The 19,322-nt window shown below is 43.8% G+C and overlaps 1 protein-coding gene across 2 annotated transcripts in view; it reads right to left on the bottom strand.

Annotated features, from left to right (window-relative positions):
* Window positions 1-19,322, bottom strand: part of SUFU (SUFU negative regulator of hedgehog signaling) — a 104,915-nt gene that overhangs the window by 57,073 nt on the left and 28,520 nt on the right. For both annotated transcript variants that reach the window (XM_069461095.1, XM_069461096.1), the window contains exon 3: window positions 15,802-15,938. In XM_069461095.1, coding sequence (XP_069317196.1) covers window positions 15,802-15,938 — 137 coding nt within the window. The remainder of the gene's footprint in view (window positions 1-15,801; window positions 15,939-19,322) is intronic.

Below are 19,322 nucleotides of genomic sequence, written 5' to 3'. Positions count from 1 at the left end.
TTAACTTCTCTACATCTGCTTTTTCACATATCAAAACATGATGTGATGACATTGACTACTTTGCAGGGCGTTTTTTAGAATCCAAGAAAATAATTAAAATATGTAAAAATTACCCTGTGTACTGAAAGTACAAATTAAGCAGTTGTTTTTCATTTGAAAGATTCAACCACTGGAAGACATGGCCACTATTTATACAAAAAGGAATGAAGACAGAAGGAGCCAGTGGGAACTACAACACAGACACAGAATCCATCCACTGTGGCAGAGCCATGATTCTAATTTTCTGCTCAGGAAACTAAACCCCCTCTCTTCCTGCCTTAATTTACATCAAGAAACCCAGCTACAGTATTAATGGGTGTTCTCAGAGATCACCCAGCTGGGTCAGACCTGGAGGGCTGGGAAGCACTGAGAAGAGGAAGGAGGTAGAGTTGTTTGCAGGAAACCAGAGGAAGCACAGAAGTGGTCACAAGAATGCTGGATTAGAAGAAAAACCAGTGTTATTCAGCGGCCTCTGGGTTCAGTAGTCTAAACTCCCGAATCACCAACTTCACACCCAGCGCTAATATCCCCTCTACAAAGGCCTAGTAAAGACTGCCCAGACTTTACCAGGACAACTTCAGAGATGGTGAGTTTCTGCTTCTACATCCCAGTGAACAGTTAACAGCTTTCTAGTTCTCTATTCTTGGTAACAAAGGAAAAGTCAAATCCCTTTACCATATGGTGAGATCTCAAATATTTTGTGTGGGTCATAGTTCAACTCCCTACACTACCCCAAAGTCTTTGCTTATTCAAACTAAAATGTTTCCAGTTTCCTCACTTTTATAGCCATTCCTTATAGACTGCACAGTTTACAGAGGTTTTGCCAGTCTGAAAGCTACCCTTTTCTGGTGCCACTTGTCCATGTCCCTTGTAGAGGTGGCACCCAGGAGAGGCTGTTGCTCGGAGATGGGACGTGAAGCAGACACTTCTGAGCATATGTGTAAAAGCCAGATTCTCAGCTGTCTACGCACCTGCCCTGTGCACTTTCAAAGCTTCCCTACCAATCAGATCCAGAGAAGGGGTTACAGATAACCAATTTTGGGTGATCTGATTACAGGAAGAGGAGCAATCATTAGTGATAACCTTTCAGTGTTTAGAACAGACTCCTTTACAGGACATTTCTTCCTGCTTGGAGGGATGGAGTAGGAACTGAGTCGTGAGGGTGAACTGAGGTAGTGCATTTAGCAGCGCTTGCTGAGAGCCACAGAGTCTGCGTAGCTCATATGCCTCCAGCCTCAGAGAACTTCCTTAACACTGGAATAAAGCCAGCCTTGAAGTTACCAAAAGCTGGAAGACTCCTGTGACTCATTTTATCGACTTGAAAGGCTACACGGTGCTTTCTTGGTACCTGGCCTGCCGACTGGCCAGGACTATAGGTAAGAACATAGTAGCAGTCATGGCAGGGGCCACCCTGCCTGGTGGAGTCACCTTCACAGAGCACAGCTGGGCATATGTGCCAAACTGCAAAATGTGCAGACTTTATGACCCATAATCCCACTATATGAATTTATCCTGAGATAAGTGGATACAGTGGCCAAGATGTACATGGATGTTCCTTACAGCATTGTTTATAAATGAGGAAAACTGAAAACTATCTGAAAGCTCATCAAGACTGGTCTGTTTATACCAGAGGGGTCGATTACCTTACTATCGTACAATGGAATACCATGCAACCAATTGTGAATGTTGCAGCTGAGCTATACTTATTTAACTAGAAAGACCTCCATGACATGACGCTGGGTGATGAAAGCATGTTAATACACACAGTACTTAGTAAAACTGTCTCATCATTTTATGCATAGAGACATGTCTAGAAGGATGATAACCAAATAAAGAATGGCTGCCTCAGAGGCATGTTTATTTTCATTTTTAATTATATGTTTATTTAAGTTGCAAAGTAATACAGGCTTATTATAAGAAATGCAAACAGAGAAGTATATAAAATAAAAACTGAAAATCTCTTTCCCCATCAGTCCCATTTCTCAGTTATAACAACTGTTAACACTTGATATGCAATCTTCAAGACTTTCTTCTGAGCATGTATAATCAAATTCATACTTTCTTCTTTTCTTTCTTTCTTTCTTTTTTTTTTTTTTTTTTTGAGACAGAGTCTCACTCTGTTGCCCAGGCTAGAATGCCGTGGCGTCAGCCTAGCTCACAGCAACCTTAAACTCCTGGGTTCAAGCGATCCTTCTGCCTCAGCCTCTTGAGTAGCTGGGACTACAGGCATGCGCCACCATGCCCGGCTAATTTTTTCTATATATATTTTTAGTTGTCCATATAATTTCTTTCTATTTTTGGTAGAGACGGGGTCTCGCTCTTGCTCAGGCTGGCCTCAAACTCCTGAACTCGAGCAATCCTCCCGCCTCGACCTCCCAGAGTGCTAGGATTACAGGCGTGAGCCACCGCGCCCAGCTGTTTTTTTCTTTTTTTAAAGTAAAAATGCAACTCCACTCTACCCATTGTTCGGTGACTTGCTCTTTTTATGTTTTCAGTATTGTTTGGATTTTTTTACATGTCACTTTTATAATCTGAAAAACAATAAAGTTATTTTTGTTTGGGGGAATAAAAGTGCACCAGCCAGGCCAGAAGACAATGCATGTGTGATCTGAGTGGCCCAGTGAAGAAAGGCAAAGGACAAAGAATTCCTATGTTCAGGTCACCACATTGCTCAATATGGGAAAGACCTAGATATGCCCAGTTGGTCCAGGAAGTTGACAGTGTCCTGTTCTCCCTAAATCTTCAAACTTAAACAGGGCCTGGCAGAGCTAGGCTCGGGGCTCAGGAAGGTCTGCATCCTGGGCTGCAGCCTACTCCAGAGATGCCTCCCCTGCCTAGTGCAGCATCCCAGGCATGCAGCTTCCACTCGGCCAAGCAGGACAAGGCAGAGGAAGGTCCTCTCCCTGCTGTTTCAGAGTCCACCTGCTCATGCCAGCAAAACAACAGCCCATCACCTGGGTTGCTGCAAATCCCTCTTGAAAAGCACCTGAGTTCTTTCGTCTTTCCCTCCCTTATTCTAATTCCAATTGTCATATTCCTGGAAGGGGGCTCTGTGAGGAATCAGAAATGCTGCTGGAACCTCATCAGAACTCTGGACGGTGGGCCAGGCTGATCTCCTGGCCCTGAGTCCTGGAGAGAACACAAATAAGAGAACCCTGTCTTTGCATCTGCCCTGGAAGAAGATAGGCCTGGCTGTGGAGACCCACTCCCAGGGGAGCCCAAGCAGTACTGTGTCTGCCTCAGGGGCGCTAGTCATTTTCCACTGAGAGACCTATGAAGAAAATGAGAAAGAAAGCGGGTCACTGCATCTTATCCAAAGCTGTTACAGTAAACACATCCTCCTCAGTACTGTAGAGCACATCCTGAGGCAGTGACCTGTCCTACCAGCACCTGTGATACTGGGCTGGGCCTGCTTCTCAGGGTTCACTGTCCCTGTCCTCTGAGAAATTCTTTTAAAAATTCAGTCATGGTTATCCTTTTGGTTTTTCTTTTCTGATAATAAAATCTATGCTCTATGCAGAAAACCTCAAAATGGCAGGAAGGTACAAAAAGATATCAATGACTCATAACCCCATCACCCTAAGATGGCCTCTGTGAATATCTTCATGTATCTCTTCCAGTCATTTATGTGGACATGCATATATTGCCATCAGAATTGGAACCCAACTCTACACAATGCTGCAATATGCTTCCTTTTTCTTTTAAGTCTGTTGCAATATGCTTCTTAAATAACAACATAGATAATCTTAATTGCTTCCATGTATGATGCCAGGTACTGCACTAGGAGCATTACATGTATTATGAAGTAGAAGTTATGATGACCTGTGTTTCACAGATGAAGAAACCAAGCCTTGGAGATGTTCGATTTTGACCTCAGGTCCCATGGGTCCCACATGGCCCAAGTGGGATTTGAACCCAGGCAAGCTGCCACCTGGGTTCTCTTCCCAGTCACGTTGTTCTCCAGCCCTCTTCACTGAACATTCTATTCTTCCATGAGCAGTTTTGCATCATCAAAGGGCTTTACCTCCTGCCTGCAGAGATGCAGGGTCTACCATCCTAACTCTAGCTGGTCTGCTCCACTTGCCAGTGATCTTCACTGCCCCCTGCAGGGAGCATCCCAGAAATGCAGGCGCTAGAGACAACGGCCAGTTTCTGCTGAAAGAGCCAACCAATTAAGACTCCACAGGGGACCAGAGAGGAGAGAACTAGTCTGAGGGTGAATTACCCTAGGTTAATGTCTGTATCAAATAGCCTCTTTCTACTAAGTAGCTCAAAGCATTTAAAGCAGTTCCCCAAGTAAGATACAGACCCATGGAAGCTAAAGGAATTTGCTTCCTGCAGCAGCTCAGCAAGAGATGCAGTCCGCTCTCCCCCAAGAAACCCTCCGAGTACTGTGATTGATTCTTCTATCACCGGCTGCGGCATAGGACCCAGCTAAGGCAATTCATTTCACAGGGCCTCTGGAATCTCACAGAGATTTAAAGATGGCCACTTCTACACTTGAGTTGTTTCTTTTATAACAAAGAACACTACCAGGTCCTTGAGAACCAGTCCCCATTCTTAGGTTTTCAGAAGTAGAAAACACTTGAAGTCAGGGGTCGGTAGACCTTTTCAATAAATGGCCAGATATCAGATGTTTTGGACTTTGAGGGCCATATAGTACTTGTCATAACTACTCAAGTCTGCTGTTATAACACAGAAGAAACCACAGGCAATAACATAATGGCCATGGCTGTGATCCAGCAAAATTTTATTTACAAAAACAGGTGGCCATCAGGATTGCGCCTGCAGACTGTACTTGCCAACCTCTGCTCTTAGGGTTTAAGTTTTCCCTAAAAACACCCAGATTTATATATTGGCTAAATTATTTAAATTTTAGGGCACAAACTTGTTTCTGAGGGATTGGCCTATTTTTCTTCGGTGGCATAGGAACACAATCTTTCAACTATTAATCCAAAATCTTGGGAAAACACAGAGAAAGCAGGGGTTGTTTTCCCTTATAGTTGGTCAGTATCACTAACAGATGAAAGGGAAAATATTTTACAGATCCATAGCAACCAGAAAAGAGGATAAATCAGGCTGAGGGAAAGTAAATGTCAGGAAAATCAAAAAGAGTATGAGGAAGAAAAATGACATTAATATAGCTAGGCAGCTCCATTTGGCTTTGGTTAGCTGACTAAGAGCGACAGGCAGCTTATCCAAACCAGGAAACAACAGAATTCGACAGCTCGCCTTGGTAATGATGGAGCATCTCCTTTCAGAAAGCTTTACGTGAGGCAAAGATATTAAGAACACATACACTTGGGACATCAGAGAGAAGAAAGCCAGGTGAGCTGTAGATGAGAAGCTGAACTGCAGCCTAACAACGTCTTACCTGGGGATGCGCTCTGAGCTCCTCACTCAATCTTCCTGACTTCCTTCACTCGCCTTCAGGGCAGGGATGAGGAAGCAAAGCCTGCTCTACCTCTTGGATCTGGGAAGGCTGCCCTTTGGTGTGCTGTTGAGCACAGTAATGCTGAGGCTGCTAACACCCGCAAGAGAGAAGACAGGTCCCCTCCTTAGGCTGGAGAATCTCAGGGGATAGCAGGCTTGGGACAGGATTATCCTGCATTCAAGGACCCAAGGATGAGAATGGCAGAGCTGAGAAGAGCCCATGACCCTGACAGCTGTGCTCTAAATTGCTGCAGCAGCCCCCAGCCCCTTCTGGGCATGAGCCACACTCAAACTGCAAGCAGAAAGTCTCAAACATTTCAAATCCAAGTACATCTTAAAAAAAAAAAAAAAAGGATTTTCACTCCCCAGACTGGCCATTTCACCTTCTTCCCTAATTCACTTGCATAGCTTTTCACTACCCTTAGAATCAAATCCAGACTCACCTCAAAGCTCAGCACTTTCCCCTCCCTGCTGGGCCTCCAGCTTTTCCTGAGCCCTTTCCTCTCCCTCACCTCCTCCAGCCACAGACGCCTCTTTCAGTTCTTCATCTTTCCCTTTTAGTGATCTTATGGAATCAAATATTTATTTGCCTACTTTTTCAATGTCTATCTCTACTACCTATGGGCAGTGGAAAGTTTGTTCCACATAGCTTACCCAGCATCTCAAAAAACAGGCACTTAAATAAAATAAATACAACTGGTGAAAAAGAGCTCCTTTTCCCCCAAGTCCTTGCTCTTCATTTAAAATGGATCCTTGGAGGCTGAGAGGATACAGCACACAAACCAGGCTGGCCAGGAGGCTCGCTCCTGCGCTCAGCAGCTGCAAGGAATTCTGCAGGGCGCATCACCTTCCAACCCTATCTGAAAAGTGACAATATTAGTATCTTCCTCATTGGGCTACCTATTGCACCGATTAAATAAAAGAATGTAAGTGCCTAGGATAATACGGTGCTTAATAGCTAGTGTTTTATTCACTTACTTTTAACTATAGAAAAGCAAGTTTTAAAAAATGGCCTCCATGGTGGCGCATGCCTGTAGTCCCAGCTACTCGGGAGGCTGAGGCAGGAGGATCGCTTGAGCCCAGGAGGTTGAGGTTGCTGTGAGCTAGGCTGACGCCACTGCACTCTAGCCTGGGCAACAGAGTGAAACTCTGTGTAAAAAAAAAAAAAAAAAAAAAAACACGGCCTCAACAGGAAAACACTGAACTACATGTGTTAACTGTAGGAAAAGTAGAAGGAGGCAAAACTCAAGAAAACGCGGCAATTTACTGAGGTTCCATATATAAAACTTAACGTGTTATCTGGAAAAGTCTCTCTGACTTCAGGAGGCAGGCCGTGTCCCTTAGCACTTCCAACTTCAAAGACAAGAAGCATGATGGATGGATTCCTGGGCAGATCTAAACTGTACCATACACTGCATAAGATCTTACTGATCTTTCCTAATCCCAAATGTGTGTCATTTAGCATGTATTAACCAATCTCTCAGGCCAAGTAACCTAAGAAAGGGGATTGATTCGAAGGACTCAGTAGAGTTCTTTGTTGCTATAAAAATACTTCTATATATCAATCATTCCACTGTTTGTTGAAAACAACTGTAACATTTACTGGATGGTCACAACAGTATTATTTTAATAACATTCATTCATCTAACTTCCCCTCACTTTTAAAAAATCCTTTAGCAATGGCTATTAACATGTAAAATGTTCATTTCTCTTAACCTAGCATTCCCACTTCTAGGAATTTATCCCACAGAAATACTTAGGCAAGAGTACAAAGACATATAAGGATGCTCACTGCAGGTTTGTGGTAGGAAAAAACTGGAAATAACCCAAATGCCCAACAATAGAAGACTGGTTAAATAAAGTACAGTATATCTAGATACTAAAAAAATATAGAATTAAAAAGAACATACCGACATGGAAAGATGTCCAAAAGACATTAAGTAAAAAAAGCAAGCTGCAAAACAGTATGAAAAGCAATGATAATTCTATCTAGAAAAGAAATAATGATAATTCTATCTAAAAAGAAAATCTAGAAATAGGAACACCAAAGTTTTCTCAGTGAGGGAATGAATTATGAAGGATTTTCATCTTCTGTATCATACATTTCTAAGTTTCAGATATAATAAGCAAGTATTTCTTTTATAAACAGGGGAAAGGAAAGAAAGTGGTTTTTTTTTTTGTTTGTTTGTTTGTTTGTTTTTAAATCTCTGTTGGCATTAGAATCTATCAGTATCACAGAGTTCAATCAGCCACGAGCTCTGACAGTTCAGGAGAGGTCCCTGTTCAGATGGTGCCATCCTGTCTCCCTCTTGAGCCCGACTCAATACATGTCATGAGGATGCCATTAAACTGCAGCAAGGGAAGGCACTTGAATTTCCACAGTGTCAGTTAAAAAGGGGGAGGGGGGGATGTTTCTCCTAAAAACTCAAGTGAAATTGCCTTGGAATTTGTGGTTAGGGCCTACCAATGGCAAAACTGAGAGCAGACAGACAGCCTCTCCAGCAGAATTCTAAAGTGTACTTCAGAAATCTAGCCCTGCTGAGTTGGGAAATGGTTTCTTTCTAATGAAACCCAGAGGATGAGGGGTAGGGGAGCAGTCACTGGCAATCTAAGGAGAAAGAATAAACTGATCAGAAAATTAAAAGGGAATAGGAAAGTAAGAGAAACTGACTGCAAAGTATTATAGGAAAGACAGACATCGAAGTGTCTACTGGTGAAGTTACAGATGTTTTATTGCAGAACTTTCCAAATGATTCATACCAGAGGCTAGACTAGGTTCTAAATCTGCTGTAGCAGGTAAAATGACAGCCACCCTATCCTCATGGCTGGAATATTCTCTTTCTACATGATACTCTTGTACTGGCCCAGCGTCCTGACCAATATGCAAGGCTCCTCAGATCCTAGGCAGGGGGCTGAGCTTCTTAGGTGGCAGTAGCAGATACTGTTTTGCCCACCTGATGGCCACTCCCCTTCTTACTAACAGAATCCTAATTTTGTTTTTCTGCCTTTTCATGGCTGGGCCCATTCCCAGCCAACATGGTCATCTCAGTTTCCAATGAGATGCAAGGGGACATCAATGAGGGGAGTTCTATGGAGGTTTTGACTGATCTTTAAAAGAGACACAGGACAGAAATGTTTCTCTTACTGCTTATGGACTCTGCCAGGTGTGAATCCAGGATGCTAGGGATCATGGCAGCATGAGGAAATGGAATATGAGGAAACCAGTTTAAAGAGACAAGCTGAAGTGCTGAGGAAGGCAGAGCAGAGAGTTGAAAAGAACTCAGGTCCTTGACGATGTTGTTGAACAGATGACAACCAGCCTGGAACTGCCCCTCCTCCGGATAACTTGCTGTGAAAGCTAAGTGCCCTATTATTAGGCCATTCTAGTCAGGGTGTTCTATTATTTGTACTCAAAACCATCCCAACAGATACAACAAAACAGAACAAAAGTTACCCATTCCATATACACCTCCTCTAATGATTTGACTCCCAAGTCCAACTGCACACCAAGGTTACTGAGGTAAGAGACGTCCCTACAGCCCTGTGGGAGCAACTGATTTTGCCCACCCAGAGACATAACTATTCTTTTTCTGCCAGTGGTTGCCCTTTGTTTTAGATGACTTCCCTCCCACTCCTTGTGCTTGGAAGTGAGGAGCAGGGAGGACTTTAAATATAAATCCTGGTGCTCCACCTGGACCACCACCACCAACCAGGGTGGTCACATGGCCCAGGCAGAACTAATCTGAGTCCTTCCCCTGGGACTGATGTAGGAATGTTGAAAGTAAAAAGCCTTCTGCCTGCTGGGACTACAAACAGAGAGAACCTGAAACTAGGAACGGTGGTGCTTGTTTTTCCTGGCACATGGGGAGAGTCAGTCTATAGCACAAGACCAATATGCAGAGAGTCATAGCTACAGTCATAGCCCTGAGGACATTGCTTAAACATATTAATCAAGCCACACCAGAAACCCTGGTTGGGTTCTCCCAGTTATCTGAGCCAATAAAGTCTGTTATTGTTTAAGGTAGTTTGAGTTGGGTTTCTGTCAATTTCTTATAACTAGAAGAGGCCCAACTAAGATAAACCCTAACCTATTCTACTCCCACATCTGGAAGCCTTCGCCACCTCTGGATGCTCTTCTGTCCTGGGTTTCTGTCATTTCCACTTTCTTTTCTCTCTAGCTCAGCTTCCACCCTCTGAGCAAACCTACCAAAGGATAACTGTCCTCCAGCAGGTCAGGGCCAAGTTCCAGGGCCTGTCTAGGTCATTCTTCAGAGCAGGCTTCAAGGCTGCCTTGCAAGGCCGCATGCTGGCTGTGGGCATTGCCGCCCCCCACCCCTCTGCACACATCCTGAGTTGCACCATGCCTCTTTCCTTTGCCTCCGCTGCCTTGATGCTATTTCCAAGCCTGGAAGGTAAAACTGTGTATGCTATTTAGATCTGGAAAAGCAGGTCTACACATTCCACTTACTTGATTATACTTCTTGGCATGTTCTTACATGCAAATGGGTGGGCAGAGTGCTCCACATAAAGTCACTGGGCTTAAGGCAGATGGCACAAGCAAGGCAAGATCATCACACAGAATTACAATGCTATGTACACATGCAGGTGTATCTGTGTACACATCAAACATAAAATACACACGTTCTGGATAATATGTACATGTGTAATCCTTGTAAGTGTAACCACACAGGGTAATGTCTCCAAGTCACAAGGGAAGTTCTCTATAGTATCAGTTGAGTGTGCTCTGCTCTGAGAAAACCTGATAGGCCTAAACTCAATCTTACAAAACATTTTACAATAAGGGGCAATTATTCACACTATAAAAAGACACTTCACCTTATGAAAGGATTTACTACAAGGTCTCACTAAACTGCATGTGCTCTATTGCATTTAGAATAGGGTTTGATTTGCAAAGACTTCACAGGCAACTACATAAATCAACTACATAAAGCCAAGGAGCTATATCTGAACTGAATTTGGTTTTGGTTGTATAATGGGATATACAAAACAAGGTAATTTTATTTGTATCACTATTACCAATTTTCAGTGTGTGAGCAAGACAATGGCACCAAATGTCATGATGTCAGCTGAGGCAGGCATCTGATTCAGGGACAAGCAAGGCATTTCCTAATAGGGTTTTGCTGTTAAATGGGGTGGCCTTTACTGTTACTGCAAAAAAAAAAGACCAATGTACCTACCTTTTCAATCCATATGAAGTTTTTTAAGACTGAATAATAAGAATTGCAGGTAATACTTATATCGTACTTATTGTGTACCACTAAGAAAAACACTGTTCTATTGAACAATAAGACTAATTGTAGGTAATAGTTATATAGTACTTACTATGTACTAGTAAGTAAAACACTGTTCTAAGTGTTTTACAGGTATTAACTCATTTCACCCTCTCAATGATTTCATGCAGTTACTATTGCCCCTGCTTTAAAGATGAGCAAATGGATGTACATGCAGCCCAAGGAGGCAGTAACTGGCAGAGCTACGAACACAGGCAGTCTGGGTCCAGAGGCCACACTCTCAAACCACCGTATCATGTTGCCAACCTGCCAACCAGTCACGTACAGAATGGAGAGCAGTGCAGGGAAGAGGAGTGGAGATGAGGGCCTACTTAGACTACTAGCAACAAGTTCAGACACATGGTGCTGAGGACCTGACTATGCAGTGAAATAGAAAAAAAAAAAAAATGAAAGGATGCTGCTGCTGGAAGTCAGGATAGGAGACACAAGGGAGGTTTCTGGAGAACTAGTATGTTTCGCAATTTGGGTGCTAATTACATGGGTGTTATTTGGCTTGTGAAAACTCATCAAGCTGTATAGTTAGTTATATGTGTACTTTTTATACACATATTTTTGTGAATAAAAAAATTAAAAGGTAAAAGGATGAATTTAAGAGGATTTTGCGCCCTCTTCTATTTTGCAATGTTCCAGAATGTCATTATTTTAAGCATCAGCATGGAGGCATGATGGAGTACTGTGTAAGCCCACAGCAATCATCTATGTGGATGATTCTCATATGTCTCCTTGTCCAGCCTGAGATATCCAGCACACAAGATGTCAACTGAGTCACAGGCAACACAGCATCACGGTTAAGAAGTGCTGTTGGGCACCGTTTGAGGAAAGCAACCTTTATGCTGATGCTGATGTTGGCAATTTCCAGAGTATATGACAAATCAGTGAACTTGTGTGCTATTAATAAAATTGTTGGCTGTTTAAAAAAAAAAAAACAAAAAAACAAAGAAATGCTGTTGGGGCCAGGCATGGTGGCTCACGCCTGTAATCCTAACACTCTGGGAGGCCGAGGTGGGAGGATCGCTCAAGGTCAGGAGTTCAAGACCAGCCTGAGCAAGAGTGAGACCCCATCTCTACTAAAAAATTGAAAGAAATTAACCGGACAACTAAAAATATATAGAAAAAGTTAGCTGGGCATGGTGGCGCATGCCTGTAGTCCCAGCTACTCGGGAGGCTGAGGCAGTAGGATTGCTTGAGCCTAAGAGTTTGAGGTTGCTGTGAGCTAGGCTGACACCACGGCACTCTAGCCCGGGCAACAGAGTTAGACTCTGTCTCAAAAAGAAAGAAAAAGAAGTGCTGTTGGCCAGGCCCAGTGGCTCATGCCTGTAATCCTAACATTCTGGGAAGCCGAGGCGGGAGGACTGCTTGAGGTCAGGAGTTCAAGACCAGCCTGAGCAAGAGCAAGACCCCATCTCTACTAAAAATCAAAAAAATTAGCCGGTTAACTAAAAATAGAAACAAAAAATTAGCCGGGCATGGTGGCAAGCGCCTATAGTCCCAGCTACTTGAGAGGCTGAGGCAGGAAGATTGCCTGAGCCTAGGAGTTTGAGGTTGCTGTGAGCTAGGCTGATACCACGGCACTCACTCTAGCCTGGACAACAAAGAGAGACTCTGTCTCAAAAAAAAAAAAGTGCTGTTAAGAGCTACACTGCCTGGGTTCAAATCCTGCCTTTGTACCTACTAGATATATGATCTTGAACATGCTGCTTTAACCTCTCTGCATTGCCTTGTTTTCTGCAACTGTGAGGCTGGTGTAACAGTGCCTAACTCACAGGGCTTGTCTACATACTAAATGAGCACTCATAGCCATACTTGGCACACAGGACATACTACTAAATGTTAGCTCTTATCCTCATCAAAATGTAGGCCTGTGGCCATGGTCTATCTTAAATCATTACCATTTACTGATAATTTTCCTATTATTTAAATAATTTACTATTATTCCTTACCCCATTCTAAAAAATCTTTTAAAGTAGATTTGTTTTACCTATTATTTCAGTAGTACAATCATATTACAGAAAATATGGAAACAGAAAGTCAAGTATTATGCTTTTAGGAGTGTAGTCACCCTGCCCCACTCTGAAGTGCCTACAGTCATCTTCAGGTATAAACTACAGCAGTCACTTAAAAGCCACACTCAGAGGAGCCATCAGTGCCAAAGGGACTACAGTGCACATTAGTCAACATATACCCAAGAAACGGCCACAACTTTTATTTTATTTTGAAAATTTCCAATTCTCTAAAAAAGTTAAAAGAACAGTACAACAAATACCCAAGTACCATTCACCTAGCTTCACCGGTTATTACTATTTCACCACCTTTGCTTTCTCTTCTCTCTCCACACACACGCTTTATTTTTTTGCCAAATCATTTGACAATTAAGTTGCAGACATCATGTCATTTTATCCATAAATACTTCAGCCTTTGTCTCCTAAGAACAAGGACATTATCCTATATAACCATAATATCATAATCACACCTAAGGAATTTCACAGTAGGATAATACTATTACCTAATACACAGTCTACATTCATATTTTTGCAACTGTCCTAAAAATTACTTTTTTTTTTTTTTTTTTTGAGACAAAGTCTCACTCTGTTGCCCAGGCTAGAGTGAGTGCTGTGGCGTCAGCCTAGCTCACAGCAACCTCAAACTCCTGGGCTCAAGCAATTCTCCTGCCTCAGCCTCCTGAGTAGCTGAGATTACAGGCATGCGCCACCATGCCCGGCTAATTTTTTTTTCTATATGTATATATTGTTTTTAGTTGTCCATATAATTTCTTTCTATGTTTAGTAGAGATGGGGTCTTGCTCTTGCTCAGGCTGGTCTCAAACTCCTGAGCTCAAATGATCCACCTGCCTCGGCCTCCCAGAGTGCTAGGATTACAGGCGTGAGCCACCTCGCCTGGCCTAAAAATTACCTTTTTTTTAAATTCAGGATGCAATCCAGGATCACACAGTGCATGTAAATTATCATGTTCCTTTTAATCTAGGACAGCCTCCCTCCCTACCCCTTGCCTTTTTATGTCTTTCACAGCATTGACGTTTTTGAAGAATCTAGGTAGTTATCTTATAAAATGTCTCACAATCTGGATTTGACTGTTCATTATTCCACTCCAGTTAAACATTTTTGGAAAAGTGCTACATAGTTGATGTTTCATACTTCACATTGCAATGAATAATAATTTGTTCCATTATTAGTGTTGCTACCTTAGATCATTTGATTAAGGTGATGTCCACCCAAACCTTTCCGTGGTTAAAGGTATTCTTTTTTTTTTTTTTTTTTGGAGACAGAGTCTTACTCTGTTGCCTGGGCTAGAGTGCTGTGGCATCAGCCTAGCTCACAGCAACCTCAAACTCCTTCTCCCTCAGCAATCCTTCTCCCTCAGCCTCCTAAGTAGCGTTGGGACTACAGGCATGCGCCACCATGCCCGGCTAATTTTTTCTATATATTTTTAGTTGTCTAGCTAATTTCTTTCTATTTTCAGTAGAGACAGGGTCTCACTCTTGCTCAGGCTGGTCTCAAACTCCTGACCTTGAGCTATCCTCCCGCCTTGGCTTCCCAGAGTGCTAGGATTACAGGTGTGAGCCACTGCGCCCAGCCGGTTAAAGGTATTCTTTTTCTCTTCTTTTTTTTTAATTTATTTATTTTTTTGAGACAGAGTCTCACTGTGTTGCCCAGGCTAGAGTGAGTGCCGTGGCGTCAGCCTAGCTCACAGCAACCTCAAACTCCTGAGCTCAAGGGATCCTCCTGTCTCAGCCTCCCGAGTAGCTGGGACTACAGGCATGAGCCACTATGCCCGGCTAATTTTTTCTATATATATTTTTAGCTGTCCATATAATTTCTTTCTATTTTTAGTAGAGACGGGGTCTCGCTCTTGCTCAGGCTGGTCTCGAACTCCTGAGCTCAAACGATCCGCCCACCTCGGCCTCCCAGAGTGCTAGGATTACAGGCCTGAGCCACCGCGCCCGGCCTCTCTTCTTAATAAGTAGTAATCTGTGGAGTGATTCTTGTGAATATCTTGTTCCCCCAGCAACCCTTTAACCCACTGGTTTCAGCAGCCACTGATAATCTTCGTCTGAATCAATGATCACATTAGTAGTTACCAAATGGTTACTGGTGATATTTACTGTGTGGTGGTGAAATGAACAAATCAAATCAAATCTTATCTTCTCACTGACTTGTGTTATAATTTCAGAACCATTTCAGAACTAATTTCAGAAGTTTATCTGCTTACTCCCACCCGATAGTGGTTCATAACGCTTGTTTTACATTTCTCTGATCTCTGTCCACCTGAGCAGGTACACATATGAATGCACTGGCTTAAGCAGTATGCAGGGAGTTACCTCAAACTCCTGGGCTCAAGTGATCCTCCTGTCTCAGCCTCCCAAGTACGTGCCACCATACCTGGCTAATTTTTAAATTTTTTTGTAGAGACAGGGTCTCATTATGTTGCCCAGGCTAGTCTCAAACTCCTGAGCTCAAGCAATTCTCCTGCCTCAGCCTCCCAAAGTGCTGGAATTGTAGGCAGGAGCCATTGCACCTGGCCATCAAACAATATTTCTGACTGTCAACATCCTGCCTGATTCCAGCTTCCCCTTCACCCCATAAGGGAGCAAGTTCCTGGCAATTCCTTCTCTCACTCTTCCCCACCCTCTACTGTTAACCCAAGCCTCAGCCAAGATTAACATGTATGCTTGTGGCCCCAGAAATCTAGGCCACTAGGAGCAAGGAGGAAGGACTGTGCTAATTACAGCAGACTACAGCAAGGGCGCAAAGCGTCAGAACAGTGGCAGGAACGCCCACTTGCTGCTGGAAGGCACAGTGACATATCCCTCCCTGCCATGGCCCAGGTAGCTTTTCACCCAGGAAATACTAGGCAAAACAAGACGCCCTCATGATACAAGTGGGGTATAGAGCTCCCAGGAATGGTCACTCCACAGACATCAAAATACACTTGAAGTTCTCAAAGCCAACCAAGATCATGGCAAAAGGACCTGCATACCAGTCAGCTCCTGGGCTCCTACCTGACTGGAACACATATCGGGCCAAGCCCTGCATTAGCTCTGCTGGCCACGTTGGTGGGGCAGACTCCCCTGTTTCTCTCTTCAGACGAAATGTCAACTCAAAGCCAAAACCACTAGGTCCGTCTGTTCCTGTAAACCTGAAAGAAATAAAAAGCAAATGTTTTAAGTTCAATTATTGCCTTGAAAGTCTAAAGTTTCCCCCTTTTTTGGTGGCCTCAGCATGTAAACTCTCTATTCAGAAGATGTGAGCCTTGGGAGGAGAAAGAACCTCAAAAACCTGTAAGGATCCAGGACTCGTGCCTGGCCCTCCTGCCAGCTATAGGTATATGTATATGACCCTGGCCTGGCCTGGCCAAATCCCTCTGCTGGCACTCTGAATTATGCGTTCCAAATTTTGAGCCTCTGGAACATTCCTCCCAGTATGACACTGCTGAAAATCTTCCTTGTTATGCTCCTTGTTCCTTCAATTATTTGTAAGCACCTACTTTGCTTGTTAAGAATACATACCCTGTGAGCCACCAACAAGGCTACATGGTCTGGGAGGATGAGACCCTTTCTCCACTCCCAACTCCACTCTGCCCCGCAAGGGTATAACCTTCCTGAAACACAGCACACCACACGCACTCCTCAATCAGCACATGCTCTTCCTGAAACTTGGCACTCCACGTGCCCTCTTCACTGGCTGGAACCTTAGAGAAGCACAGTTTGCCCTCCCTTCCCATCCCTCGGTGACCCAGAATGATAAGGATTACTGCTTCTGTGGCCACAACTCATCAAAGTGTCAGTGAGATGAGGCAGGAACGCCTTCCTCCCTGCCTGCAGGAAACACCCAGGAGTCCCAAGTCTCAGGGAAGTCCCTGAAATGGATTTCTGCCGGGGAGGGCAAGGATGTGGACCAGAGAATAGGGCCTGGCTGGTGGGCGCCACAGCTCCTCAGGGAAGGGAAGCATCCAGGGAGGGGTTCCTGAGAGCCATAAGAGACTTGCCAGCATGGGAAGGGTTAAAAATTAAAATATGCTCATGATATAATTTTCAGTAATTATATCTTGTACAAACATGAACCACAATGATTATACACGTGTAAATTCCACAGCAAACAAACACAAACCAGAAACTAAGATGACAGTCAAGACCTCCTTTGCTAGCCAAGCTCCTGGAACAGGAGATCAGAGGTGAAAAGGGCTGATGATGCAGTCAATGCCTAACCCACCATTTGACGTGGCATCGTTCCTTCATCATTATCACCCCCAAGAGGCCAGGCTGCAAGACTCCATAGAAAGAGATTCCAGAGTCTCAGAAGCTGACGTCAGTCCTAGCTTTGTGCATCTGGGTGAACCCAGCCTTCCTGCACTTGGCAGGAGAAAATCACCTCTGAGAAACTAAGTTCTATGGATTGAAAAGGAATCCTTAGAAATTATCATGATCAAACCCAATTATATTTAAAGGAAGTATCCATGGTTTGCATTTTCCCTGGGTATCTAGCAAAGTGGGGAGGCAGAATCCATTTTGAGGGTACATATGTGGAATTCTGGAGGCCAGGCTAGAAGAAGATGCTAGGAAAGATACAATGTAAGCGATTTTATTTCCTTGCTGAATTGCCCTCAGTGGGGTCAATTCAGTGCAGGAAGGCTGAGGGAACAGCTACACAAACTAACTTTGGAAGAGCTGCCTCCCTGGAGTGGCAGATTTGGGAGGGGTGTGAAAACCTGGGGTAATGCAAGATTGACGTGAGTTAAAACTCTGTAAAAAGAGATGGGTCACTAGGGCAAAGGGAAGATTTCAAGCAGCCACCAATTAGAAGCAGCTTTGTAAAACGTATTAGACCATTACTCCAAGGCTTTCATCTTGGGCCAAGAAAAATACATGATTTCTAACCGCAAAAACTTGAGAAACAGACTAAAAGAAACATGTTCTTCTTGGGCTGCACAATGGGGAGAATGCTCAGATACAGAGAGAACTCACCGGATCATACGCATCCACACAGCACCGCCTCACTAAGGAGGGCTGTGTGCACACGCACATCGGGCGTGCATGTGTGCACACACACGTGTACACCATCTGCCTCCACACGGGGTGCTTTCTGGGCCAGCTCTGTGGTGGGCAGGCCAGCCCTTGCTTGGCTGGGTGGGAGGGACAGGCCTGGCCAGATGGTCTCCACCTGCATTTGATTACCACCCACAGGCTGGCTGGACGCAACCTCTAAACTCTGAAACATGAGTTTGGAATGGCCCAGCCTCAGGGTAAACACATAACCTGAAGCCTGTCAGAAGGTCTCTTTTTCAAAGCAGGCTGACCAGGTGATAGCCAAGTGACAAGGTCATTCAGTCTTTAGTCTCCTGGAGGGGCCTGGCTTGGTCTGGCCTTCCTCACGTGAGGGCTTCTCCGGCCAAAGCGGTTTTGTCTAACCAGAGATTGAAGCCCCTCCTAGGGAGCAGCTGTCTCTCACAACTTCCAAGAAAGGAAAGCGTGAGGGGAAACTGGCATGTGCTACAGTAGGTGGGATCTGAGTCAGAGAAAAGAATTTTTCTAATACAGAAGTCTGCTAAAATCCTGGCTGGTAGTCAGTGGGGCCAGTGGAATTTCTTTCTAGAGGGATTTAAAAATATATATTTTCCTCAGTCTGATAGAGTGGGGGTGAAGGGTTCTAACCGTCTTATTGCAGAAGGATGGATGAGATGGCCTCTCAAGAACCCCTGGATCCTGCTCACTGGGGTGTCCAGGGGAGAGGCTGGCTTTGTCCTAGCAGTTTGGTGAGCTTAGCCAATGGCTGTGCCAGCCTCAAGATAACATTGAACCTGCTGACAAGAACATGTGCTTTAAATCCTAGACACACAGCTGCCCACCATTGGAACCTGCCCAAAGGTCTTCCCAAAAGCACCTCACTAGGAAGGTATCCATCAGCATCCCAGAGGCCAAAAATTACTGCTAAGTCTAGGTAGGAGACGGACGGAAACCCAGGAGAGACTTTCTGGAGGAAATATACAGCTGGGGGCGCAAAGAGAGCTGATCTAAAAGTTGGTGTCTCATGCGCAACACCATTAGTTATTATTATTATTAAGGAAATCCAAATCAAAACCACAGTGAGATACCATTCTACACCCTCTATTACGGCAAAAAAAAAAAAAAAAAAAAAAAAGACAAAAAGACAGATAACAAGTGTTGGAGAGAATGTAATAAAATTGGAATACTCATACACTGTTGGTGGGAATAAAAATGGTGGAGCTGCTTTGGAAAACAGTTTGGCAGTTCCTCAAAAAGTTAAACAGAGTAACCATATGACCTAGTAGTTACGCTCCTAGGTATACACCCAAGAGAACTGAAAACATGTTCACACAAAAACCTGTCTACCAATGCTGTCATAGCAGCATTATTCATAATAGCTAAAAAGTGGAAATAACCCAAATGTCCATCAATCGAGGAATGGATAAACGAAATAGGGTATACCCATATCATGAAATATTACATGGCAATAAAAGGGAATGAATACTGATACATGCTACAAAATGGATGAACCTCGAAAA

Source organism: Eulemur rufifrons, chromosome 28 (genome assembly GCF_041146395.1).
Source record: "Eulemur rufifrons isolate Redbay chromosome 28, OSU_ERuf_1, whole genome shotgun sequence".
Taxonomy (NCBI): Eukaryota; Metazoa; Chordata; class Mammalia; order Primates; family Lemuridae; genus Eulemur; species Eulemur rufifrons.
Note: the sequence above shows the minus strand (reverse complement) of the source record. Positions and strands in the feature narration are given on the sequence as shown.